We start from the raw sequence: 26,651 nt of genomic DNA on the forward strand, positions 1-26,651 counted from the left end.
ATGGGCTATGAGAAGAATGCACTTGACTTTTTTGGCAGCACATACATTTCAGTGCTCACACCTAAGAGACTCGATGTGGATGGTAATGGCCATCCAGTGCTTGAGGATCCAGAAATTTTTGCCAGAATGGTGGGCCCATCAGAGCAAGAAGAACTGGAATTTGTGTGCTTAAACGGTGATATTCTCTGCTTGATCTTACATACTGGGAAGTAAAATTTATAGGGACAGAAAGTGGAGTAGAGATTACCATGGTTTGAGAGTAAGGATGGAGGAATTATTTCTTAATGTGTAAAAAACTTTAGTTTGGTATGTGAAACTTTTAAAAATATTTGGTTACATTAGACTGTTAAGATATTTTATGCCAATGAATTGTAACATTTCAAAATTAGCCTAGACCACATAGTGAGATCCTGTCTCAAAAAAAAAAATTAGTTGGTTGTGATAGTGCATAGTTGTATTCCCTGCTACTTGACAGGCTGAGGTGGGAGGATCATTTGTGTCCAGGACTTCGAGGCTGCCGTCAGTGGTGACTGAACAACTGCACTCCAGCTTGAGGAACAGAATGAAGACCCTGTCTCTAGAAAATAAAATGGAAGTAGTATATTTTGTTATGTATATTTTGCCACAATTAAAAATATATAGAAGTGCTTTTTTTTGTTCTTGTGTACTTTTTTTGGTTGTCAGAACTTTGATTTTGAGATGGCTATGTGTTTACATGCTGACATAAGAAGTGATACAGAGAGACAATCTACACTTTATCCAGTTTTCTTCAATGGTAACTTCTTGCAGAAGTACAGTATCATGTCAAAACCAGCATACAGACATTGATATAAAGTATGAACCAGTTCTATCACCACAGATATTCCTTATGTTGCCTTTTTAGGTTACATCCACTGTCATTCCAGTTGCATCTTCCTAACTCCTAGTAGCCACTATCTAGTTCATCATTTTTATAGTTATTTCATTTTTAGAATTTTGTATGATAGGAATCTACATAGTATGCATATAATTGACTTTATTCACTTAGTATAATTCCCTGAAGATTCATTCATGTTGTGTGATTCACTAACTTGCCTTTTATTGCTAATCAGTATTCTATTGTTTACATGTACCTGCTTGTTTAGCTACTCACTTTGACAGACATTTATGTTGTTTAAATTATTCTGCTATTATTAATAAACGTGCTGTGAGCATTCTTGAACAAATGTTTTTTGTGTTAAAATATGTTCTCATTTCTATGGCATAAATGCCCCAAAATACGTATGATTGCTGGGTAGTACGGTAGTTACATGTTTAGTTTGACAAGAAATTGCAAGTATATTATACTTTAGTGTGGCTCTACCATCATTCATTCCCCCTGGCAATGATTAATACTTATTTCCTCTGCATTGTCAGCAACATTTGGTTTTGTTACTATTTTTTATTTTAGTTATTGTTGTAATAATGTTATTATGGCTGTAATTTGCATTTCCTTCTTGGTTAATGAGAATGAATATTGTTTCATTTCTTTTTTTTGTCTTTTTTGTTTTAGCTTTTTCTATTTTTTTTTTGTAACATCTTTTCACATTTTTTTGCCATTTATATATGCCTTTGATTAAATATGTTTTTAATGGCTTTTTCCAATTTTCGAATTGGACTTAGTTTTTAAAACTGTTGAGTTTTGGCAGTTCTTTATATACTTTGGTTAATAGTTGTATATTAGGCTTGTAAAGCTATACTCCTGGTCTATATCTTATCTCTTCATCTTCTTAATAAGGTCTTCCACAGCAACAAAGTTTTTAATTTTGCTGTGTTTCACTTTATTGATTTTTTTTTCCTTTATGGTTCATGCTTTGGTCTCAAATAAAAAACTCCCTGTATAGCTGTAAATTTGCAAGAATGTCTTCTATCTTCTTTTTCTACAGGTTTTATGATTTTGTAGTCTACATTTGAGTCCATGATTTAAAATTTTTATGATTTTTTTATATGAGGTGTGATATTTAGGTAGAGATTTTTTCTTTGTTCTCAAATTTCTTTTGGTTAAAATGAGGCAAATATAGTCTCTCAAAAATATCTTCCATTTAGGTCCCTGAACTGTAAGAATAAGTTCCTTGGCATTTTGTTTGGGCTGGCCAGAGTTGGGGTTGGGACTAATGGTGGGTCTGGCCCCCAGATATTTTAACTGGAGTTGTTGCTCACACTCCTGATCTGAGGAGTTAAGAAAACAATTCTTGTGACTCAATATTGTGCTAAATAACAGAGTTCCTGCACCAGTTCCCATTATTTTTATGAGTGGCTTCCTATATCCTGAGGATGTTTTGAGTCCAACCTGGTAACACTTGGACTGCCCCACACATTCATTTGACATACTCATGTGTAGGGCAGAAGACATCATGTTCCATGTCTTCTTGATGTCACGTAGCTGGGAAACCATTAAGGTCATGTAAATGGGCAGAAATTGTTATAAAGTGAGCACTTTCATCACATTCCCACTTGTGATGGTGTGTAGCTGAGGTGATGGTCAAATTCCTGGGCAGTAAGCTCCTGGCAGAGTCAAGAAGGACTGTCCTGGCCCAGTGCTCACTGAGGCCCCCTTTCTCCTGCCCTGCTCAGACAGCAGTCTCCCTTCTGCCCACACATCAGCCTCTCTCCGTGCTATTCCCTGTAGCCTTTTTTGACAAAGCAGATCTGCTGATGGCAAACCCTGCCTCACATTCCCAGTGTTGGCTTATCAGGGTGGTTCACACATTTTTCAGGAGGCTTCGTTTTGCCACACCCTTTCTCACCCCACCTGGATGGGGCTAGGGCAGGTCCCAGTCCATCTGGGACTGGCCCATCACAGCTCAAGCATCCTCCACTCCTTCCATCCCCAGGGAGGTTTGACACGGCCTTCTTCTGTTGGACCTTCCACCCACTCTGCTAAAACCAACCCATCCGCATGAGCTGCACTTATTTACCTGGGTGGCTCTTCCCCTGTACTAGCAGCCTTGGGAACAGGGTCCCTGAAACTGGAGCTTCCAGACTGGTAGCATTTTGCCTATTTATGAGGCAGCATCTTGGGTATATATATATGCACATTTTTTCCAGGGAGGAAATGGATAGCTTGTTTCAGATTCCCAAAGAGAATCAAGACTTAAAAAGAACTGCTGCCTGTGGCACCTGTTCTCTGCATCCTTTCCTGGTACATAATTAATATGCACAGGTCAGATAATACTTGTCATTTCTGCCCATGATTTTGTTCATAGTTTCAGCTGGTGTCATGTGCAGCAATGCACCTATACATCTTCTCATGCCCCAAAGAAAATGAATTAACAGACTCTGAAAGTTGTTTATTTTTTGTTTGTTTTTTTTTCAGGGGTGGTACTTAATGCAAAAGAAGGTAGGTGATAGAATACTTTTGCTCTTATCTTAGAAGCTGAGTAGGGGACTTTCTACAACTGGGCTCCAATAGAAAAGGAGGAACTTAATTTTGCAGTATTTGAAAAGCTTAAGTTGAGATTACAGAACTCAAAAGATTGTGTTGCCATGGCTATCATCGTGACTTATGAAGATATAGCCAATTTTGGTGTTGCTTTTCTGCTTCCCTTCTTCCCTCCCTCCCACCCTTCCTTCCTTCCTTCCTTCTTTCCTTCCCTCTCTCCTTCCTTCCTTCTCGCTCTTTCTTTCTTGCTTTCTTTTTCTTTCTTTTCTTTCCATCTTTTCTCTCTCTTTCTCTCTCTATTTCTACTCTTTCTCTCTTTCTGTCTCTCTCTGTTTTCTCTCCTTTCTCTCTTTCTCTCTCTCTCCTTTCTTTCTTCTTTCTTTCTTTTTCTTTCTTTCTTTCTTTCTTTCTTTCTTTCTTTCTTTCTTTCTTTCTTTCTTTCTTTCTTTCTTTCTTTTTCCTTCCTTCCTTCCTTCCTTTCTTCCTTTCTTTCTTTTTTCTCCTTCTTTCCTTCTTTCTTTCTTTTTGGTAGGAGAGGGAATGGGATCTCTCTTTGTCACCCATGCTGGTGTGCAGTGGCCTGATCACAGCTCACTCCAGCCTTGACTCAATCCTCCCACTTCAGCCTCTCAAAGTACCTGAGGTGGAAGTGCATGCCAGCTAATTATTTTGTAGAGACAGGAGTCACTCTGTTGCCCAGTCTGGTCTCAAACTTCTTGGGACCAGCAATTCTCCTGCCTCAGCCTCCCAAAGTGCAGGAATTGCAGGTGTGAGCCATTATGTATGTCTTTTTTTTTTCTTTTACATTTTTAATTTTAATTTTAAGTTCCAGGGTACATGTGTAGGATGTGCAGGTTTGTTACATAGGTAAATGTGTACCACGGTGATTTGCTGCACCTATCAACCCATAACCTAATGGTATTAAGCCCAGAATACATTAGCTATTTTTCCTAATGCTCTTACTCTCCCCAACTCAACCCCTGACAAGCCCCAGTGTGTGTTGTTCCCCTCCCTGTGTCCATGTGTTCTCATTGTTCAGCTCCTACTTATAAGTGAAAACATGTGGTGTGTGGTTTTCTGTTCCTGTGTTAGTTTGCTGTGGATAACAGCTTCCAGCTCCATCCATGTTTCTGCAAAGGACATGATCTTCCTTTTTATGGCTGCATAGTATTCACTGGTGTATATTTTCTACATTTTCTTTATCCAGCCTATCATTAATGGGCATTTAGGTTGATTCCATATCTTTGCAGTTGTGAATAGTGTTGCAATGAGCATATGTGTGCATGTATCTTTCAAATATAATGATTTATATTCCTTTGGGTATATAGCCAGTAATGGGATTTCTGGGTCAAATAGTATTTGTTCTAGATCCTTAAGGAATTTCCACACCATCTTCCACAATGGTTGAACTAATTTACATTCCCACCAACAGTGTAAAAGTATTCCTATTCCTCCACAACCTTGCCAGCGTCTGTTGTTTATTGACATTTTAAGAATCACCATTCTGGCTGGTGTAAGATGGTATCTCACTGTGGTTTTGATTTGAATTTCTCTAATGATCAGTGATGTTGAGCTTTTTTTCATACGCTTGTTAGGGTGACTACATAAATGTCTTCTTTTGAGAAGTGTGTGTGTTCAGGTCCTTTGTCCGCTTATTAATAGGGTTGGGTTTTTTTTCCTTGTAAATTTGTTCGAGTTCCTTGTAGATTCTGGATATTACATCTTTGTCAGATGTATAGATTGCAGAATTTTTCTCCCACTCTGTAGTTGCCTGTTCACTCTGATGATAATTTCTTTTGCTGTACAGAAGCTCTTTAGTTTAATAAGATCCCATTTGCCAATTTTGGCTTTTGTTGCGATTGTTTTTGGTGATTTCATTCTGAAATCTTTGCCTGTGCCCATATCCTGAATGGTATTGCCTAGATTTTCTCCTGGGTATTTTTAGTTTTGGTGTATTGAAGTCTTAGTCCATTTTGCTTTAATTTTTCTATAAGGTGTAAGGAAGGGGTCCAGTTTCAATTTTCTGCATATGACTAGGCAGGTCTTCCAGCACCATTTATTAAATAGGGAATCATTTCCCCATTGCTTGGTTTGTCCAAGATCAAATGGTTGTAGATGGGTGGTCTTATTTCTGAATTCTCTATTTTGTTCCGCTGGTCTACCTGTCTGTTTTTGTACCAGTACCATGCTGTTTTGGTTACTGTAGCCTTGTAGTATAGTTTGAAGTCCTGTAGCATGATGCCTCCAGCTTTGTTCTCTTTACTTAGGATTGTCTTGGCTGTATGAGCTCTCTTTTGGTTTTACATCAATTTTAAAGTAGATTCTTCTAATTCTGCAAGTAATGTCAATGGTAGTTTAATGAGAATAGCATTGAATCTATAAATTACTTTGAGCAGCATAGATGTTTTCACAATATTGATTCTTCCTATCCATGAGCATAGAATATTTTTCTATTTGTTTGTGTCCTCTCTCATTTCCATGAGCAGTGGTTTGTAGTTCTCCTTGAAGAGGTCCTTCAGTTCCCTTACTAGCTGTATTTCTAGGTATTTTATTCTCTTTGTAGCAGTTGTGAATAGTTCATTCATTCATGATTTGACTCTTGGCTTATCTATTTTTGAAGTATAGGAATGCTAGTGATTTTGGCACATTGATTTTGTATCCTAAGAATTTGCTGAAGTTGCTTATCAGCTTAAGGGGCTGTTGGGCTGATGATGGAATTTTCTTGATACAGGATCATGTCATCTGCAAACTGAGACAATTTGACTTCCTCTTTTCTTATTCAAATATGTTTTATTTCTTTTTCTTGCCTGATTGCCCTGGCCAGAAATTCCAGTACTATGTTGAGTAAGAGTAGTGAGTGAGGACATCCTTGTCTTGTGCCAGTTTTCAAGGGAAATGCTTAGAGCTTTTGCTCATTCAGTATGATATTGGCTGTACGTTTGTCCTAAATGGCTCTTATTATTTTGAGGTGCGTTCCATCAATACCTAGTTTATTGAGAGTTTTTAACATAAAAGGATGATGAATTTTATTGAAGGCCTTTTCTGTGTCTATTGAGATAATCATGTGGTTTCTGTCTTCAGATCTCTTTATGTGATGAATTATGTTTGTTGATTTGTGTATGTTGAACCAGCCTTGCATCCCAGGGATGAAGCCAACTTCATCATGGTGGATAAACTTTTTGATGTACTGCGCTGGATTCAGTTTGCCAGTATTTTATTGAGAATTTTTGCATCAATGTTCATCAGGGATATTGGCCTGTTGTTTTCTTTTTTATTGTGTATTTGCCAGGTTTTGGTATCAGAATGATGCTGACCTCATAGAAGAAGGGAGTAGTTTCTCCTTTTCAGTAGTTTGGAATAGTATCAGAAGAAAGGGTATCAGTTTTTTTCTGTACTTCTGGTAGCATTCATTGGGAAATCCATCTGGTCTTGGGCTTTTTTGGTTAGTAGGTTATTTGTTACTGCCTCGATTTCAGAACTTGTTATTAGTGTATTCAGGGATTCGGCTTCTTTCTGGTTCAGTCTTTGGAGGGTGTATGTGTCCAGGAATTTATCCATTTATTCTAGACTTTTTAGTTTATTTCCATAGAAATGTTTATAGTATTCACTAGTGGTTGTTTCTATTTCTCTGGGGTCACCGGTGCTATCCCCTTTATCATTTTTTTATTGTGTCTATCTGTTCTTCTCTTTCTTATTAGTTTAGCTAGTGGTCCACCTATTTTATTTTTTTTTTCAAAAATGGTATACTGGATTTATTGATTTTTTGAAGTATTTTTCATGTCTCTATCTCCTTCACTTCGGCTTTGATCTTGGTTATTTCTTCTAGCTTTTGGGTTTGTTTGCTCTTGGTTCTCTAATTCTTTTAGTCATGATTTTACGGTGTCAATTTGAGATATTTCTAGCTTTTTGATGTGGCATTTAGTGCTATAAATTTCCCTCTTAACACTGCTTTAGCTATGTCCCAGAGATTCTAGTATGGTGTCTCTTTGTTCTCATTTGTTTCAAAAAACTTCTTGATTCTTTTCCCTTAATTTTGTTGTTTACCTGGGAGTCATTCAGAAGCAGGTTGTTCAATTTCTATGTAGTTGTGTGGTTTTGTATGAGTTTCTTAATCCTGAGTTTTAATTTGATTGTGCTGTGGTTTGGGAGACTGTTTGTTATGATTTCAATTCTTTTGCACTTTCTGAGGAGTGTTTTACTTCTGATTATGTGGTCAATTTTGGAATAAGTGCCATAGGAGAATATAAATTCCATCTGTGATGGATTGAGATTTCTGTAGATGTCTATTAAGTCCACTTGATCCAGAGCTGATTTCAAGTCCTGAATATCCTTGTTAATCTCTAATATTGGCAGTTGAAGTCTCTCACTATTGTTGTGTGGGAGTCTAAGCCTCATTGTAGGTCTCCAAGAACTTGTTTTATAAATCTGGGTGTTCCTGTATTGGGTGCATATTTATTTAGGATAGTTAGCTCTTCTTGTTAAATTGATGCTTTACCATGATGTGATGGACCTTCTTTGTCTTTTTTGATCTTTATTGGTTTAAAGCCTATTTTGTCAGAAACTATGATTGCAACCGTTGCTTTTCCTTGTTTTTCATTTGCTTAGTAAAATTTCCTCCACCATTTTATTTTGAATCTATGTGTATCTTTGCATGTGAAATGGGTCTCTTGACTACAGTATATCAATGGATCTTGACTCTTTATCCGGTCTGCCATTCTGTGTTTTTTAATTGGGGCATTTAGCCCATTTACATTGAAGGCTAAATTTGTATGTGTGAATTTGATCCTGTCTTTGTAATGTTAGCTGGTTATTTTGCAGACTTGTTGATGTAGTTGCTTAGTAGTGTCATTGATCTGTGTACTTCATTGTGTTTTTGTAGTGGCTGATAACAGTTTTTCTTTTCCATATTTAGTGCTTCCTTCAGGAGCTTTTGCAAAGCAAGCCTGGTGGTGATGAATTCTCTCACCATTTGATTGTCTGAAAAAGATTTTATTTCTCCTTTGCTTATGAAGGTTAGTTTGGACAGTGAAATAATAAGTTGTAAATTCTTCCTTTGAAGAATGTTGAATATTGGCTCCCAATCTCTTCTGGTTAGTAAGGTATCTGCTGAGAGGTCCACTGTTAGAATGATGGGCTTCCCTTTATAGGTGACCCGTGCTTTCTCTCTGGCTGCACTTAACATTTTTTCCCTCATTTGACCTTGGAGAATCTGAAGATTATGTGTCTTGGGGTTGATATTCTCATAGAATAGCTTATTGGGGTTCTCTGGATTTACTGAATTTGAATGTTGGCCTATCACACTAGATTGGGAAAGTTCTCCTGGATGATATCCTGAAGTGTGTTTTCCAACTTGGCTTTGTTCTCCCTGTCTCTTTCAGTACCTGATCAATTGGAGGTTCAATCTTTTTACATAATCCCATAATTCTCAGAGGTTTTGTTCATTCTTTTTAATTCTTTTTTTTTCCCTAATCTTTTCTGTCTGACTCATTTCAGCAAGACAGTCTTCAGGCTCTGATACCCTTTCTTCTGCTTGGTCTATTTGACTATTGATACTTGTGTTTTCTTTCTGAAGTTCTCATGTTGTATACAGTCTTTCAGCTGTATCAGGTTATTCATAATCCTCTCTAAACTGGTTACTCTAGTTAACACCTCCTGTAATGTTTTATCGGATTCTTATCTTCTTTGCGATGAGTTAGAATACACTCCTTTAGCTCAACAAATTTTGTTCTTATCCATCTTCTGGAGCCTACTTCTGTCACTATATCCATCTCAGCTTCAGCCCAGTTCTGTGCTCTTGCTGGAGAAGTGTTGTGATCATTTGGAGGAGAAGAGGTTGTCTGGCTTTTTGAGTTTTCAGCATTTTTGCATTGATTATTTTTCATCTACATGGGTTTATCTATCTTTAATCTCTGAGGATGCTGAACTTTGGATGGAATTTTTGTGGGGAGTTTTTGTTGTTGTTGTTGTTGCTTCCTATTTGTTTTTCTTTTAGCAGTCAGGCCCCTCTACATAGGGCTCCTGTGGCTTGCTGGGGGTCCACTTTTTACCCTATTTGTCTGGGTCCTTCCTGGAGGTAGGTCCTTCCTGGAGGTACCATCAGTGGAGGCTGCAGAACAGCAAGGGTGGCAGCCTGCTCCTTCCTCTGGGAGTTCTGTCCCAGAGAGGCACTGACCTGATGTTAGCTGGAACGCTCCTATATAAGGTGTCTGGAGCTCCTGTTGAAAGGTCTCTCACCCAGTCAGAAGGAGTGGGATTAGGGACCCACTTAAGCAGTCTGTCTGTCCCTTGTCAGAGCAGGTGTGCTGGACTGGGGAGGATTCCTACTGACTGGGTGTCCCTGATTCTCCAGAGTCAGCAGCCAGAAAAGACTGACAGCTGATCCACAATACCACAGCAGCCCCTTCTAATAGGGGCTAGTCTCAGGGATATCAGAGTTCTGTCCATAAATCCCTGGCTGGGAATGCTGAAATTCCCACAGGGAGGACTCTCTGGCTGAGAAGGAGTGGATCCAGGTCTCACTTAAAGAAGCCGTCTGGCCACTAACTTCCCCAGCCACTGAACTGCACTGTAGAGAATTGCTTCCAAGACAGAAAACCTAATTTCACTGGCACGCAGCAGGGGAAAATGGCTGACTGCAGCCACACTGATGGAGGCTGCCCCTTTCCTGCCAGAACTTAGCTTTCTTAGGCAGCCTCCAACCTGCTGCACTGACCAGTGTGGATGTCAAGCCAGTGATTTTAGCTTCTGGGGTTTTGTAAGCATAAGGCAGCCTGGTTCCCTGGCTTCAGTCCCCTTCCCTTGGGAGTGAACAAATTTCCTTCCTCATCGGAGTTCCTGGAACAAGGGTATGCAAAAAATTCCTGTGTCTCAGTGCCTGTTCAAGTGGCTACCCACCTGAGCAACCCTCATGAGTCTGCACAGCTCTGTGCTTCGGATCAAAGGCCCGGTGGCATGAGCTTATAAGGGGACCTCCTGGTCCACAGCTTCCAATGACCCATGGGAAAAGCATGGTTTTTAGGAAGAAGTAGCACCGTCCCTCACCACCTCCCTTGCCTCAGAGGAGGAAGCACCTTTTGTCATGTGCAGGTCCCAGGTGGGCCCTCACTCCACCTTACCTTTCCTCACTCTCAGTGGGTTGCGCCAACTGCCTCATCAGTCACAATGAAAGAACCTTGGTACCTCAACTGAAGATGCAGAATTTACCCGTGGTTTTCATCCTTTTTGGTGAAAGCTGCAGAGCAGAGTTGTTTCTTTCTTTTTATTGTTATTATTATACTTTAAGTTCTGGGGTACATGTGTGGAGCGTGCAGTTTTGTTACATGGGTATACATGTGCCATGATGGTTTGCTGCAGCCATCAACATGTCATCTACATTAGGTATTTCTCCTAATGCTACTCCTCCCCTAGTCCCCCACCCCGCAACAGGCCCCAGTGTGTGATGTTCCCCTCCTTAGACTGCAAAAAATTTTTCCCATTCTGTAGGCTGCCTGTTGACTCTGATGATAATTTCTTTTGCTGTGCAGAAGCTCTTTAGTTTAATTAGATCCCATTTGTTGATTCTGGCTTTTGTTGCCCTTGCTTTTGGTGTTTTAGACATGAAGTCTTTGCCCATTCCTATGTACTGAATGGTATCGCCCAGGTTTTCTTCAGGATTTTTATGGTTTAGTATTTACATTTAAGTCTTTGCTCCATCTTGAGTTAATTTTTGTATAAGGTGTAAGGAAGGGGTCCAGTTTCAGCTTTCTGCATATGGCTAGTCAGTTTTCCCAACACCATTTATTAAATAGGGAATCTTTTTCCCATTGCTTGTTTGTGTCAGGTTTGTCAAAGATCAAATGGTTGTAGACATGTGGTGTTATTTCTGAGGCCTATGTTCTCTTCCATTTGTCTATATATTTCTTTTCTACCACTACAATGCTGTTTTCTTTACTGTAACCTTGTAGTATAGTTTGAAGTCAGGTAGTGTGATGCCTCCAGCTTTGTTCTTTTTGCTTAGGGTTGACTTGGCTATGCAGGCTCTTTTTTGGTTCCATATGAAGTTTAAAGTAGTTTTTTCCAATTCTGTGAAGAAAGTCAGTGGTATCTTGATGGGTAGAGCATTGATCTATAAATTACTTTGGGCAGTATGCCCATTTTCACCATATTGATTCTTCCTTTTCATGAGAATGGAATGTTCTTCCATTTATTTGTGTCCTCTCTTCTTCCCTTAAGCAGTGGTTTGCAGTTCTCTTTGAAGAGGTTCTTCACATCCGTTGTAAGTTTTATTCCTAGGTATTTTTTTCTCTTAGCAATTGTGAAAGGGAGTTACCTCATGATTTGGCTCTCTGTATTATTGGTGTATAAGATGCTTGTAATTTTTGCAGATTGATTTTGTATCATGAGAGTTTGCTGAAGTTTCTTATCAGCTAATGGAGATTTTGGGCTGAGATGATGAGGTTTTCTAAATATACAATCAAGTCATCTGCAAACTGAGACAATTTGACTTCCTCTCTTCCTATTTGAATACACTTTATTTCTTTCTCTTGCCTGATTGCCCTAGCCAGAACTTCCAATATTATGTTGAATAGGAGTGGTGAGAGAAGGCAGCCTTGTCTTGTGCTGGGTTTCAAAGGGAATGCTTCCAATTTTTTCCCATTCAGTATGATATTGGCTGTGGGTTTGTCATAAATAGCTCTTATTATTTTGAAATACGTTCCATCAATACCTAGTTTATTGAGCATTTTTAGCATGAAGGGCTGTTGAATTTTGTCAAAGGCCTTTTTGTGTCTATTGAGATAATCATGTGGTTTTTGTCACTGGTTTTGTTTATCTGATGGATTACATTTATTGATTTGCGTATGTTGAACCAGACTTGCATCCCATGGATGGAGCTGACTTGATTGTTGTGCATAAGCTTTTTGATGTTCTGCTGTAGTCAATTTGCCAGTATTTTATTGAGGATATTCACTTCGATGTTCATCAGGGATATTGGCCTAAAATTTCCGTTTTTGTTGTGTCTCTGCCAGGTTTTGGTATCAGGATGATGCTGGCATCATGAAATGAGTTAGGGAGGAGTCCCTCTTTTTCTATTGTTTGGATTAGTTTCGGAAGGAATGGTACCAGCTCCTCTTTTTACCTCTGGTAGAACTTGGCTGTGAATTTGTCTGCTCCTGGACTTTTTTAGTTGGTGGGCTTTAATTACTGCCTCAATTTCAGAACTTATTATTGGTCTTTTCAGGGATTCGAATTCTTCCTGGTTTAGACTTGGGAGAGTGTACATGTCCAGAAATTTATTCATTTCTTCTAGGTTTTCTAGTTTATTTGAGTAAAGGTGTTTATGGTATTCTCTCATGGTAGTTTGTATTTCCAGGGCTCAGTGATGATATTCCCTATATCATTTTTTATTGCGTCTATTTAATTTTTCTCTTTTCTTCTGTATTAGTCTGGCAACTGATCTATCTATTTTGTTGATTTTTTAAAAAAAACTATCTCCTGGATTCACTGATTTTTTTGAAGGGTATTTTTGTGTCTCTATCTCCTTCAGTTCAGCTCTGATCTTAGTTATTTTTTGTCTTCTGCTAGCTTTTGAATTTATTTGCTCTTGCTTCTCTAGTTCTTTTAATTTTGATGTTTGGGTGTCAATTTGCTTTCTCTTGTGGGCATTTAGTACTGTAAATTTCCCTCTACACACTGATTTGTATCCCAGAGATTCTGTTATGTTGTCTTTGCTCTCATTTGCTTCAAAGAACATGTTTATTTCTGCCTTCATTTCATTATTTACACAGTAGTCATTCACCAGCAGGTTGTTCAGTTTCCAAGTAGTTGTACAGTTTTGCGTGAGTTTCTTAATCTTGAGTTCTAATTTGATTACACTGTGGTCTGGGAGACAGTTTTTTATAATTTCAGTTCTTTTGCATTTGCTGAGGATTTCAGTTCTTTTGCATTTGCTGACCAATTATGTGGTCAATTTTAGAATAAGTGTGATGGGGTCCTGAGAAAAGTTTATATTCTGTCAATTTGGGGTGGAGAGTTCTATAGATGTCTATCAGGTCTGTTTGGTCCAGAGCTGAGTTCAAGTCCTGAATATCCTTTTTAATTTTCTATCTCATTGATCTGTCTAATATTGACAGTGTATTGTTAGTCTCCCACTATTATTGTGTGGGAGTCTAAGTCTCTTTGTAGGTCTCTAAGAACTCACTTTATAAATCTGAGTGTGTCTGTATTGGGTGCATATATATTTAGGATAGTTAGCTCTTCTGTCTCATTGATTGCTTTACCATAATGTAATACCCTTCTTTGTCTCTTTTGTTCTTTGTTGGTTTAAAGTCTGTTTTATCAGAGATTAGCATTGCAACTCCCACTTTTTTTTTGTTTTCATTTGCTTGGTGAATATTCCTCCATCCCTTTATTTTGAGCCTGTGTGTGTCTCTGCATGTGAGATGGGTCTCCTGAATACAGCACACCAATGGGTCTTGACTGTTTGTCCAATTTGCCAGTCTGTGTCTTTTAATTGGGGGCATTTAGTCCATTTATATTTAAGGTTAATATGGTTATGTGTGAATTTGATCCTGTCATTATGATATTAGCTGGTTATTTTGCCCATTAGTTGATGCAGTTTTTTCCTAGCATCGATGATCTTTACAATTTGGCATGTTTCTGCAGTGGCTGGTATTGGCTGTTCCATTCCATGTTTAGTACTTCCCTTAGCAGCTCTTGTAAGCCAGGTCTAGTGGTGACAAAATCCCTCAGCATTTACTTTTCTGTAAAGGATTTTATTTCTCCTTCACTTATGAATCTTAGTTTTGCTGGATATGAAATTCTGCTTTGAAAATTATTTTCTTTAAGGATATTGAATATTGGCCCCCACTCTCTTCTGGCTTGTAGAGTTTCTGCAGAGAAATCCACTGTTAGTCTCATGGGCTTCCCTTTGTGTATAACCCGACCTTTCTCTCTGGCTGCCTTTAGCATTTTTTTCTTCATTTCAACCTTGGTGAATCTGAAGATTATGTGTCTTGGGGTTGCTCTTCTTGAGGAATATCTTTGTGGTGTTCTCTGTATTTCCTGAATTTGAATGTTGGCATGTCTTGCTAGGTTGGGGAAGTTCTGGGTAATATTCAGAAGAGTGTTTTCCATTCTTGGTTCCATTCTCCCCATCACTCTCAGGTATAGCAATCAAATGTAGGTTTGGTCTTTTCCCATAGTCCCGTATTTCTTGGAGGCTTTGTTACTTCCTTTTTATTCTTTTTTCTGTAATCTTGTCTTCTCACTTTATTTCATTAAGTTGATCTTCAATCACTGATATCTTTTATTCCACCTGATCAATTTGGCTATTGATACTTGTGTATGCTTCATGAAGTTCTCATGCTGTGTTTTTCAGCTCCATCAGGTCGTTTGTGTTTTTCTCTAAAGTGATTATTCTAGTTAACAATTCATCTAACCTTTTTTCAAGGTTCTTACCTTCCTTGCATTGGGTTAGAATATGCTCCTTTAGCTCAGAGTTTGTTATTACCCACCTTCTGAAACCTACTTCTATCAATTCATCAAACTCATTCTCCCTCCAGTTTTGTTCCCTTGCTGGTGAGGAGTTGTGATCCTTTGCAGGAGAAGAGGCATTCTAGTCTTTGGAATTTTCAGCCTTTTTGCACTGGTTTCTCCACTTCTTTGTGGATTTATCTACCTTTGGTCTTTGATGTTGGTGACCTTAGGATGGGGTCTTTTAGTGGACATGCTATTCTTTTCTGTTTGTTAGTTTTCATTCTAACAGTCGGGCCCCTCTTCTTCAGGTCTGCTGGAGTATCCTGGAGGTCCAATCCCTACCCTGTTTACTGGGTATCACCAGCAGAGGCTGTAGAATAGCAAAGATTGCTGCCTGTTCTTTCCTCTGGAAGCTTTGCTTCAGAGGGGCACCTGCCAGATGCCAGCCAGAGCTCTCCTGTTTGAGATGTCTGTTAGCCCCTACTGGGAGGTGTCTCCCAGTCAGAATACATGGGGGTCTGGGACCCACATGTGGAGGCATTCTGACACTTAGCAGAGCTTGAACACTTTGCTGGGAAGTTGGCTGCTCTTTTTAGAGTCATCAGCCAGGGACATTTAAGTCTGCTGAAACTGCACCCACAGCTGCCCCAGGTGCTCTGTCCCAGGGAGATGGGGGTATTATCTATATGCCCTTGACTGGGGCTGCTGCCTTTTTTTCAGAGATGCCCTGCCCCAAGAGGATAAATTTGGCAGTCTGGCCACAGCAGCCTTGCTGAGCTGCAGTGGGATACACCCAGTTTGAACTTTCTGGCTGCTTTGTTTACACTGTGAGGTGTAAACACCTACTCAAACCTCAGCAATGACAGATGCCCCTCCTCCCACCAAGCTCCAGTGTCCCAGGTTGATCTCAGACTGTCCTGGTGGAAGTGTCGGAGAGCTCCCGGAAGCTGCGGCATGTCTTCCTCTTTACCGATGTCCTACTGTGTGCCAAGCTGAAGAAGACCTCTGCAGGGTGAGTGTGCAGGTCCAGGGGCACAGGGTGCGGGAGAGAGGCCAGACCCTGCCACCCATGGAGCCTTCAGCAACTTTGTGGGTTTTTTTCTTTTGAGACAGGGTCTTGCTCTATTGCCCAGGCTGGAGTGCAGTGGTGTGATCTTGGCTCACTGCAACCTCTGCCTCCCGGGTTCAAGTGATTCTCCTGCCTCAGCCTCCTGAGTAGCTGGGATTACAGGTGCACGCCACCACGCCACCATGACTGGCTAATTTTTGTATTTTTAGTAGAGACGGGGTTTTGCCATGTTGGCCAGGCTGGTCTCAAACTCCCGACCTCAGGTGATCTGCCCGCCTCGGCCTCCCAAAGTGCTGGGATTACAGGCATGAGCCACCGCACCTGGCCAGTTTTTTCCTTGTAAAAACTATATTAATTCACTTAATTTCACTACATAGCCTTTTTTCCTGAAAGTAAGTCGTGTTTTTAATTATAAAGATAATATAAGGACATTGGAGGAAACCCCGTCCCCCACTGAAGCATGAGGTCCGCCTCCTGCCACGCTGCTTCCTTCCCTGTTTTTAAATGTTCTCATGTTTCTTCACACAGTCATAAACACAGTGAATGCCCAATTTGGGGCTCTGCTTTTCTATTTCGTGTCATAAGCATTTTCCCTGTTGCTGCCTCATCTTCATAATCATCCTTTTACTTTCCTGCATGATGTTACCAGTGGATGTGCCATCGTCTACTTAAGCATTCTCTTTTTATTAGACATCTCTGAATTTCTGCTAACTGCAGTGCTGTGAATATTCACCACGTCTCCTGCTACTATTTACTGAGGGTTTAGGCCATGCCAGGTGCCATGATACATGCTTTGAATACATGATTTCTAGTCCTCCCACCACCTCCACAAAGTAGCGACTGTTGTTCCCTTATCATAGATGAGAGAAGAGTCTTGGTGAAGGTAAATAAGTGGCCCGAGCTTGCACAGCTAGAGGCACAGGTGGGACTGGAACCCCAAGCTGACGTGCAAGCTCCTTTGTGCCTCCTCCTCTCTACCTGGGAATGTGGGTCTGCTCTGTGCCTTGAGCAGAGAGGCTCGTTCTGTGTTCATTCACACATTCTTCCACCCACACTTAGTGATCACCTGCAATGTGCCAAGAACACCCCTTCTCACGGCTGAGAAGCGGCAGTCTGGATTCAAACCCGTGTCTGTGGGTCTCGTTTACCACCAGGCTATCTTGCCTCTCCCTTCAGCCCTTCCTGGCTGGCTGTGCCCCCAAGTACAGCACAGGGGACTCCAAAGCCAGTGCATTATACCACCAGGCTATCCTACCTCTCCCTTCAGCCCTCCCTGGCTGGCTGTGCCCCCAAGTATAGCTCAGGGGGAGCAAGCCATGCGCCCACCACAACACTCAAGGGTCAGAATGAGAAGTGCAAATCTGAGTCCTAGGGGAAGGATCGATTATTAGGAACTTCAATAAAGGGATGACTGGCTGGGTGCGGTGGCTCATGCCTGTAATCCCAGCAATTTGGGAGGCCAAGGCAGGTGGATCACCTGGGATCAGGAGTTTGAGACCACCCTGGCCAACATGGCAAAACTCCGTCTCTACTGAAATTATAAAAATTAGCCGGGTATGATGGCAGGCACCTATAATCCCAGCTACTCGGGGGGCTGAGGTAGGAGAATCGCTTGAACCCTGGAGGCAGAGGTTGGAGTGAGTGGAGATCGCACCATTGCACTCCAGCCTGGGCAACGAGCAAAACTCCATCTCACAAAATAAAAATAATTAAAAAAAAAATAATAATAAAGGACATGACTCCCTGGAACTAGATCATGTTTGAGATAGTTCTGAGGCAGAGATGGCGACAATAAGCACACATGCCTCTGCCTGTCGTCCTTTGCCATGCAGACATTACTAATCACATATGGCTCTGCCTGTCATCCTTTGCCATGGCAGACATTACTAATCAACTAGGGCACACTTTCTTGCTAGACTTGGATATGGCTTTGTAATCCTCCACGCAGTGTTGACCCACGTGACCTCTCGATAAGAGGTGGCATTCGGAATAACACCTGTATTCCGTTGCTAGCCTGAAGGATATTGAACACGGATAGTCTAGAAGGGAGGGAGGGGATTGTGGTGGGGAATAGGAAAATGCGAGCCCATCCAGGAGGGCTTTGCTTTTCTTGATACCTAAGTGGTTTGGGATGTTTGACAACATGAGTCATCTGGGCCAGAAGCCTGGTAAGGTGAAGAGGCGGAGTTGCTCCCTGCAGGCGGGGTGGACCCCAGAACCCAGCTTTCATCACTCCACGTGTGTGTTTCCCAATCAGGCTCCTCAGCAGCAGGGATCGTTCTTGCTTCTGGCAAGTTCTCAGTCAACTCCTGTCAGTGGTTCTGTGGTTCTGGACCCAGGAGTGGAGGCTGGAAGAGCCAGGCTCCCTCTGGCTCATGGCTCCCTCTGGCTCGTTTGCAGGAAGCACCAGCAGTATGACTGTAAGTGGTACATCCCCCTGGCCGACCTGGTGTTTCCATCCCCCGAGGAGTCTGAGGCCGGCCCCCAGGTGCACCCCTTCCCAGACCATGAGCTACAGGACATGAAGATGAAGATCTCCGCCCTCAAGAGTGAAATCCAGAAGGAGGTGAGCAGAGCTTGGTATTTGAGCCTGGGGCCCTTTGAGCCAGCTGTGCTGGGGGAGGTGGAGGCGGGAAGTTGTAAGATTTGAGAGTTTGAGAGGGAGCCTTCAGTATGTAGTTACTAAGGGAAAGACCCCGACTATAGTAGCTCTGAGCAGATCGAGGGGGTCAGTGCTCAGGATTTCATGGGGCTAACATGGAAAGTGCCCTGGAAAGCAGTGCATGTTGAACACGATAGAAAGGGGAAGCAAGTAGCTGGGTGCAGTGGCTCGCACCTGTAATCCCAGCACTTTGGGAGGCCAAGGCAGGCGGATCACTTGAGGCCAGGAGTTTGAGACTAGCCTGGCCAGTGTGGCAAAACCCTGTCTCTACTAAAAGTACAAAAATTAGCAGGGTGCGGTGGTGGGCACCTGTAATCCCAGCTACTCGGGAGGCTGAGGCAGGAGAATGGCTTGAACCCAGGAGGTGGAGGTTGCAGTGAGCCAAGATCATGCCATTGCACTCCAGCCTGGGCAATAGAACGAGATGCTGTCAAAAAAAAAAAAAAAAAAAAGTGGAGGTAGGGGGAAGCAAGAGAAGAAAAAGCAGGCTTTTGTAAGGAAAAGCAGGACCTGTGCAAGGAAAAAGACCTGGGAGGCCTCTCAGAAACCGACAGATCAAGTAGGCAAATAAATAAGGAGAGAGAGGACCTGAATGCCACAATTAACATGCTTGACTTAAAAATGCAGAGAAGCTTGTGTCCTGACAGAAAACTGAGATTCTTTTCACACACGTTTGGGACATTCACATTTATCCTATAATAGGTCACTAAGGAAATCTCAAAATTTTTCTACAAGTTGATAGCATACAAGTCATGTTCACAGACCACAGTGGAGTAAGATTAGAAGTGAACAAGAATATTGGTCAGCCTGGGTGCAGTGGCTCACACCTTTAATCCCAGAACTTTGGGAGGCTGAGGTGGGTGGATCGCCTGAGGTCAGGAGTTCAAGATCAGCCTGGCCAACATGGTAAAAATCCATGTAAACTAAAAATACAAAATTATCCAGGCGCGGTGGATCATGCCTGTAATCCCAGCACTTTAGGAGGCCCAGGCAGGCAGGTCACCTGAGGTCAGGAGTTTGAGACCAGCCTGGCCAACATGGTGAAACCCCGTCTCTGCTGAAAATGCAAAATTAGCCTGGCGTGGTGGCTTGCGCCTGTAATCCCAGCTACTCAGGAGGCTGAGACAGGAGAATTGCTTGAACCTGGGAGGCAGAGGTTGCACTGAGCTGAGATTGTGCCACTGCACTCCAGCCTGAGCAACAGAGTGAGACTCTGTCTCAAAAAAAAAAAAAAAAAAAAAAAAAAGAGTATTGGTTTGGAAAGTTCAAACTGACAAGGTAAAGAAGAAATCAAAATTCAAAATGGAAACTGCAAACTGTTTACAGCTGCCTGGAAATGAGCGTACTCAATACCAGTACCCATGGATGCAGCCAAACTGCTGTTTAGAGGAACATGCATAGCCCTCAGTTCACATAACAACAGTGTCTAGAGGAACATGCATAGCCCAGTGTCTAGAGGAACATGCATAGCCCTCAGTGCACATAACAACAGTGTCTAGAGGAACATGTATAGCCCTCAGTGCACATAACAACAGTGTCTAGAGGAACATGCATGGCCCTCAGTTCACATACTCAACAACAGTGTCTAGAGGAACATGCATAGCCCTCAGCGCACATAACAGCGGTGTCTAGAGGAACGTGTATACCCCTCAGTGCACATAAAAACAGTGTCTAGAGGAACATTTATAGCCCTCAGTTCACGTAACAAGTGTTTAGAGGAACATGCATAGCCCTCAGTGCACATATCAGCAGTGCTAGAGGAAGGCACCACAGGAGGAGCCTCCCCGGAGTTGCAGGAAGGGCCTGGAGTGGTCTGGTCAGCTTGGTCTGTTTTTCTCACCTCTCAGGTTCAGCTTAGGCCTCACCACCCCTGGGAAGCTTCCCTGACAGCCCCCCCCACCACAGTCTGGGTTGGGTGCCCTGTCCCCAGATCCTGTGGCGTTGCTTAAATGCTACTGAATTGTAATTGCATTGTCAGCCTCCTCTCTTCCCCGCTAGAATTTGAACTCCAGTGACAGTGCTATTTTCTTCTGTTCTGTGTTCCTAATATTCAACACTTAAAAAATAGGTACTTAGGGTCCAGCACGGTGGTTTATGCCAGTAATCCCAGCACTTTGGGAGGCCGAGGCAGGTGGGTCACTTGAGGCCAGGAGTTCAAGACCAGCCTGGCTAATGTTGTGAAGCCCTGTCTCTATGAAAAATACAAAAATTAGCCGGGTGTGGTGGTGGGTGCCTGTAATCCCAGCCACGTGGGAGGCTGAGGCAGGAGAATTGTGTGAACCCGGGAGATGGAGGTTGCAGTGAGCCGAGATCGTGCCACTGCACTCCAGCCTGGGCAACAGAGTGAGTGGGACTCCATCTCAAAAAAAAAAAAAAAAAAAAAAAAGTAGTAAACAAACAATTATTGAAGAAAACATGATCAGATGGCCTCTCTGAGGGTTCTTTCAACTCAAGCATCTCCCTTTGAACAGGGGAAAGCAAGATCACCATTACAGCCCCAGGAATGTTCAGGGCTGGGGGATGTCCTAGGACGGAGGGTCCAACTTGGGGTACATCTGCCCACAGGGCTCCCTTGCCAGCACAGCTGTCCCCCTCCTGAACGGCTGGGCCCTGCCCACAGTCCCCACCCGGGAGCATCCTGCATGCCTGTTTCCCACCCGCCCCTGGGAGGCTTCCTGCCCCTGACCGTTGCCCCAGCTGTGCAGACATGGCCTTGTGCCCAGTCAAGTCATCACTCACTGAGCCCCACTGGCTGTGCTGCCTGGGGTGTGCCGGGTGCCTCATGGATATCCCTGTCCAGTGGAGGAGGCAGACACGCCCCTTGCTGACCACAGTGTGTGGCACATGTGAGTCACTGGAGAGGCACAGGTGCCATCCTCTGACTCACAGAAGAAGCAGTGATTTGGGTTTTTTTGTTTGTTTGTTTGTTTTTGAGATGGAGTCTCACTCTGTCACTGTCACCCAGGCTGGAGTGCAGTGGCACAATCTCGGCTCACTGCAACCTCCACCTCCCGGGTTCAAGCAATTCTTCTACCTCAGCCTCCTGAGCAGCTGGGATTACAGGCATCCGCCACCACGCCCAGCTAATTCTTTGTATTTTTAGTAGAGACGGGGTTTCACCATGTTGGCCAGGCTGGTCTTGAACTCCTGACCTCGTGATCCGCCTGCCTCAGCCTCTCAAAGTGCTGAGATTACAGGTGTGAGCCACCGTGCGGCCTTGTTCTTTTAATAATAATTTTTAAAACTTTCATGTTTTTTCTAATCACCAGTGTAATACTGGCTGGTTATAATGAGAAATGCTCATAGTACCAGCATGTACAAGGTAAAGCTGGTCACCACCCGCCTCCCATTGCTGACAGTTTGAGGTGTATTCTTCTGAACTCTTCTTTGCTTATACTGGTGTGTGCCTGCGTGTGTGTGTGTGCGCGCATGTGTGTCCAATGAGACTAGACTACGTGTGCTGTTTTGCAACGTTAGCATTTCACTCTACAGTGGGTCTTTGAGCCCTTTGGATGTATCAGATTCTTTTTTTATTTCTTTTTGAATGGAGTCTCGCTCTGTCACCCAGGCAGGAGTGCACCGGTGAGATTTTGGCTCACTGGAACTTCCGCCTCCCGGGTTCAAGCAATTCTCGTGCCTCGGCCTCCTGAGTAGCTGGGATTACAGGCGCCCACCACCAGCCCGGTAGTTGTTGCATTTTTAGTAGAGATGGGGTTTCACCATGTTGGCCAGGCTGGTCTCGAACTCCTGACCTCAAACGATCCACCCACCTCGGCCTCCCAAAGTGCTGGGATTACAGGCATGAGCCACCGCGCCCGGCAGTATCAGATTCTTTTTAACAACTGCATCCTGCTCTGTCGCTTGGCTGCGTACAAATGTTTTTGGATGTTTGGATTGTTTCTGATTCTTCGCTCTTAGCAGGCAAGTCGACAGTAAACATCACTGCAGGTGTCTCTGCAGTAGGTTCCCTCCAGGTGGGATGGTCAGGGCAGGGTGAGTGTACACGTAATTGACAGGCTTACCTCTGAAAAAGCTGTGACTGATGGCATTCCCCTTGCGGTGTGTGAGGGTGACTGTCCCCCACAATGTCACAACACTGGCCGTGAACATTCATTACAATTTTGCCAGTCCAGTCGGTTAAAAAGAACAAAACACTGTAGAGATGAATTCTAACTGAGGAGCTTGAGGATGGCCTTGGGAGCTGAGACTTGAAGCATAATGGTGGTTAATAAAAGGGAGGCGATCCTTTATGAAACAGACAGAAACTTGGAACATTGAGGGGGCAGGCTCTGCCCGCAGAGGATGAATGGCTGGTGAGAGGGGGAGGCTGAGCCGAGGGGGCCGGGTGGGTTGTCTGCCAGGCAGGGAGGCTGGAACCCTGCCATGGGGGCCTGGGTGCCAGGCTAGCAGGTGGGGCTTGAGGCTGAAAGGCGTCCGAGGTTTCTTTAAGCAGGTGTCTCTGCTGTACTCAGGATTTAATGTGTAGAGGCAGCAGAGTGACAGTACAGAGAGGCTAATGCTACTGTAATATTTGTATTATTTAGGGTTCCCAAGATGAAGGAGGCATAGCACCCCGCACAGGGCCACGTGGGGAGGTGCCAGCTTTGAACAGGAGGCAGGAGTGGAAAGAAAGTGTGGCCACAGCTTTTCTGTGGAGAAACAGGGCAGGGAAAGGGCTTGGCACCAGCTGGCTTCCGTTATGTTGGCAGCCCTGGCTAGAGGGGTGGTCTCTAGTGACCTGGTCCCTGGCCCTGGGTGACGTGGGGCAGAGGAGATGCTAGCTTGGCGAGTGAGCGTCAGGTAGAGAAGGTGGATGGGGACGTGGGCTCTGGATCAGTGGGTGTGTGTTTGAAAGCTGTGCTCACAGGGCGTCACTGACAGTCCTAGGAATTAGCGAGCCCTGCGGGGGAGCAGCTTCTCACCCAGCTACCCATCTCTCCTGCCACAAGATGTCAAAACATCATGAAATACGGAAAATGTAAAGAGCACGATTAACACACAGCAGAGTGTCATGCTTAGTGCTGCTCGTGAAAAAGGCCCAAGTGTGAGGGAAACCCTCTGTGTCCCTGTCTCCTGCAGAAAGCCAACAAAGGTCAGAGCCGGGCCATCGAGCGCTTGAAGAAGAAGATGTTTGAGAATGAGTTCCTGCTGCTGCTCAACTCCCCCACAATCCTGTTCAGGATCCACAATCGGAATGGAAAGGTCAGGACGGGTGGGGGTGGGACCAAGACAGCCCCTTCCTTAGTCCAGAGTGGCCCACTGTGTGGCTCCTGGCCCTGACCTGTAGGAACCGGAAACTCAGGCCCCCTTTTCCTAAGGAGGCTGCCGTGGCTCCAGCTGTTGACTCGCTCTCCCCACTTGTGTGGAATGAGTGCCCTCTGCTGGCCGTCCCTGGCACAGCCGCTCCGGTCACCTTGGCTTCCCAGGAAGGAGCTCCCCCTTCACCCACCCACCCCCACCGCCTCCTCCTGCAAGGTCAGCCGTGCCTGGATAAGGAGGAGCTTTGGGCTGGGCAAGGTGGCTCACGCCTGTAATCCCAGCACTTTGGGAGGCTGAGGCAGGCGAATCACCTGAGGTCAAGAGTTTGAGACCAGCCTGGCCAACATGGCAAAACCCCGTCTCTACTAAAAATACAAAAATTAGCCAGGCGTGGTGGTGGGCGCCTGTAATCCCAGCTACTCAGGAGGCTGAGGCAGGAGAATGGCGTGAACCCGGGAGGCGGAGGTTGCAGTGAGCTGAGATCTTGCCATTGCAGTAGAGCCTGGGCAACAAGAGCCAGACTCCGTCTCAAAAAAAAAAAAAAAGATAAAAGGAGCTTTGTTGGGGTCCCCAGGATCTGGGAATACGCTTGGCGTGACTGTGGTCACCCACTTTATTCTTGTCTCCTCTCTTCAGAGTTACCTGTTCCTCCTGTCCTTGGACTATGAGAGGTCAGAGTGGAGAGAAGCAATTCAGAAACTACAGAAGAAGGGTAAATTCCTGCCTCTTCCACACTCCCCGATGATGTCTGTGGCAATGATGGGCCTTTTGTATTTCTAAGCGTTTCATGTCCAGTATCACATCTTTGGTCCTCGCAGTCACCCTCAGAGGTGCCAGGGATGGGTATTTAAGGATGTTACGGATTGAGACCCAAAGAATCTAACTGATTGGCTTAAAGACATGGTGATTTAGTCCTGGGACTGGACCCAGAGCCCAGCCTGGGCTTTCTGTCTCTCTCTAACACACACGCACGCACGCACGCATGCACACACGCACACAGACGCTGGGTGCTGTGGCTCACACCTGTGATCCCAGTCAGGACACACACACACACACACACACACGCTGGGTGCGGTGGCTTACGCCTGTAATCCCAGTCAGGACACACACACACACACACACACACACACACACACACACACACACACACACGCTGGGTGCGGTGGCTCACACCTGTAATCCCAGTCAGGAGTTTTGAGATCAGCCTGGGCAACGTGGTGAAACCCTGTCTGTACTAAAAACACAAAAATTAGCCAGGCATGGTGGCATGCACCTGTAATCCCAGCTACTCAGGAGACTGAAGCAGGAGAATCCCTTGAACCCGGGAGGCGGAGGTTGCAGTGAGCTGAGATCACAGCACTGCACTCCAGCCTGGGCGACAGAGTGAGACGTCATCTCAAAAACAAAAACAAAAACAAAAACAAAACGCATACACCACACACACACACGCAAACCTCTTCAGTTAGATTCTCCTACTCTGACCCCTCTCACAGCATCTACATCAGTCCCCCTGTGTCCACAAATCCTTCCCCCTCCCTCGCAAGGACCAAGTCTGCCCCAGGGATTAAGCCGTCTTCCTGCAGCAGACCCCAGGGAAGAGCAGCCAGTCCTGGTGGACCAGTGCCCACGCTCCCTTCTCTCTCGGCTCTCCCTCCAGATCTCCAGGCCTTTGTCCTGAGCTCAGTGGAGCTCCAGGTGCTCACAGGATCCTGTTTCAAGCTTAGGACTGTACACAACATTCCTGTCACCAGCAATAAAGACGGTAAGCTCGGGAACCTGAGGTTGCCCAGCCGGCAGGTCCCAGCCCCCAGAGCGTGGCCGGCTTCCCGTAAGGACCCAGACAGACACGTGGCTGTAAATGGCTGATCCCTGCTCAGCTGTGCTGAGACTGTTCAGTGGCCAGGGACACAGAGAGCTTGGGTAGGGGCGACTGTCTACTGACTTCCCAGATGACCCCAGCTTTTCCTCGGGCCCCTCTTTCTGACTTAGGAGAACTGGCACCCTGGTGCACTGAGATTGTGCTGTTAATATATTCATGAGAGAGCGGAGCCGGTAGATAAAATGGTGTATGGGAAATGAGGCTGGAAGTTTCCAGGGACCAGCTCTTGAAAGGCCTCGAATCCCAAGCAAGGGAGTTTGGAATTCATGCTGTAAGCCCAGGAGTCCATGGGGGTTTTGAGCAGTGGGGAGCTGTGATCAGGGCTGGGAACTGACCGGAGTGGGTGGATTCTAGCTGCCTGTGTGCTGGGAAAGGGTCCACTTGGTGAACGGGGTCCTGAAGGCAAGTTTTCCTCGACATAGGAGGGGCCTGGGCCTTCTCTCTTCCGTTAGCAGAGTGATTTATCCTATTGGTCAGTTTTCACTGCCAGGATAGGCAGGATTTGGAGGGAGAGACAGTACCCATGGGGAATGGTACTAAGTCCCTGGGCCAGGATGGTGGGTGCGCTGGACCTACCCCGGGCAGCTCACATCCAAGGCAGCCGTGGCCTTTGGAAACTTTTTCATCTGGCCACCAGGTGGTGATGTTGGACCAAGACCCAGCTGAGTCTCATACCCCGTCTGCCTCCCACCGGCCTGGGATGGAGGCCGAGGGAGCCGCTGACCACCCTCTACCCTGGGGGCTTTTCTCTCTTGCAGACGACGAGTCTCCAGGACTCTATGGCTTCCTTCATGTCATCGTCCACTCTGCCAAGGGATTTAAGCAATCAGCCAGTAAGTGCCCTGGCCAGGACGAGGTGGGGTGGGCCATTGTGGATTCTGCACTGCTCTGCTCTGCCCAGGATGGGGCCCTGCCAGCACGCCTTTAG

General features: G+C 44.4%; 1 protein-coding gene across 1 annotated transcript; it reads left to right on the top strand.

The window, feature by feature from the left end:
• Window positions 1-26,651, top strand: LOC129025980 (active breakpoint cluster region-related protein-like). The gene is made up of 8 exons (XM_063660928.1): window positions 1-175; window positions 15,129-15,208; window positions 15,766-15,866; window positions 18,324-18,489; window positions 23,665-23,787; window positions 24,481-24,556; window positions 25,502-25,606; window positions 26,482-26,651. Exons 1-8 carry the CDS (start codon window positions 1-3, stop codon window positions 26,649-26,651), a joined length of 996 nt encoding a protein of 331 aa, XP_063516998.1.

This window comes from Pongo pygmaeus, chromosome Y (genome assembly GCF_028885625.2).
Source record: "Pongo pygmaeus isolate AG05252 chromosome Y, NHGRI_mPonPyg2-v2.0_pri, whole genome shotgun sequence".
In the NCBI taxonomy this organism is placed as follows: domain Eukaryota; kingdom Metazoa; phylum Chordata; class Mammalia; order Primates; family Hominidae; genus Pongo; species Pongo pygmaeus.

What these genes read in the sequence shown, in the direction of transcription:
- LOC129025980 (XM_063660928.1), top strand. Translation starts at nt 1, where the DNA reads ATGGGCTATGAGAAGAATGCACTTGACTTTTTTGGCAGCACATACATT. An exon ending in ATCCCTACCCTGTTTACTGG is followed by an intron (nt 15,209 to 15,765) that starts GTATCACCAGCA and finishes GGTTGATCTCAG; the next exon opens with ACTGTCCTGGTGGAAGTGTC. An exon ending in TGTCACCAGCAATAAAGACG is followed by an intron (nt 25,607 to 26,481) that starts GTAAGCTCGGGA and finishes TCTCTCTTGCAG; the next exon opens with ACGACGAGTCTCCAGGACTC.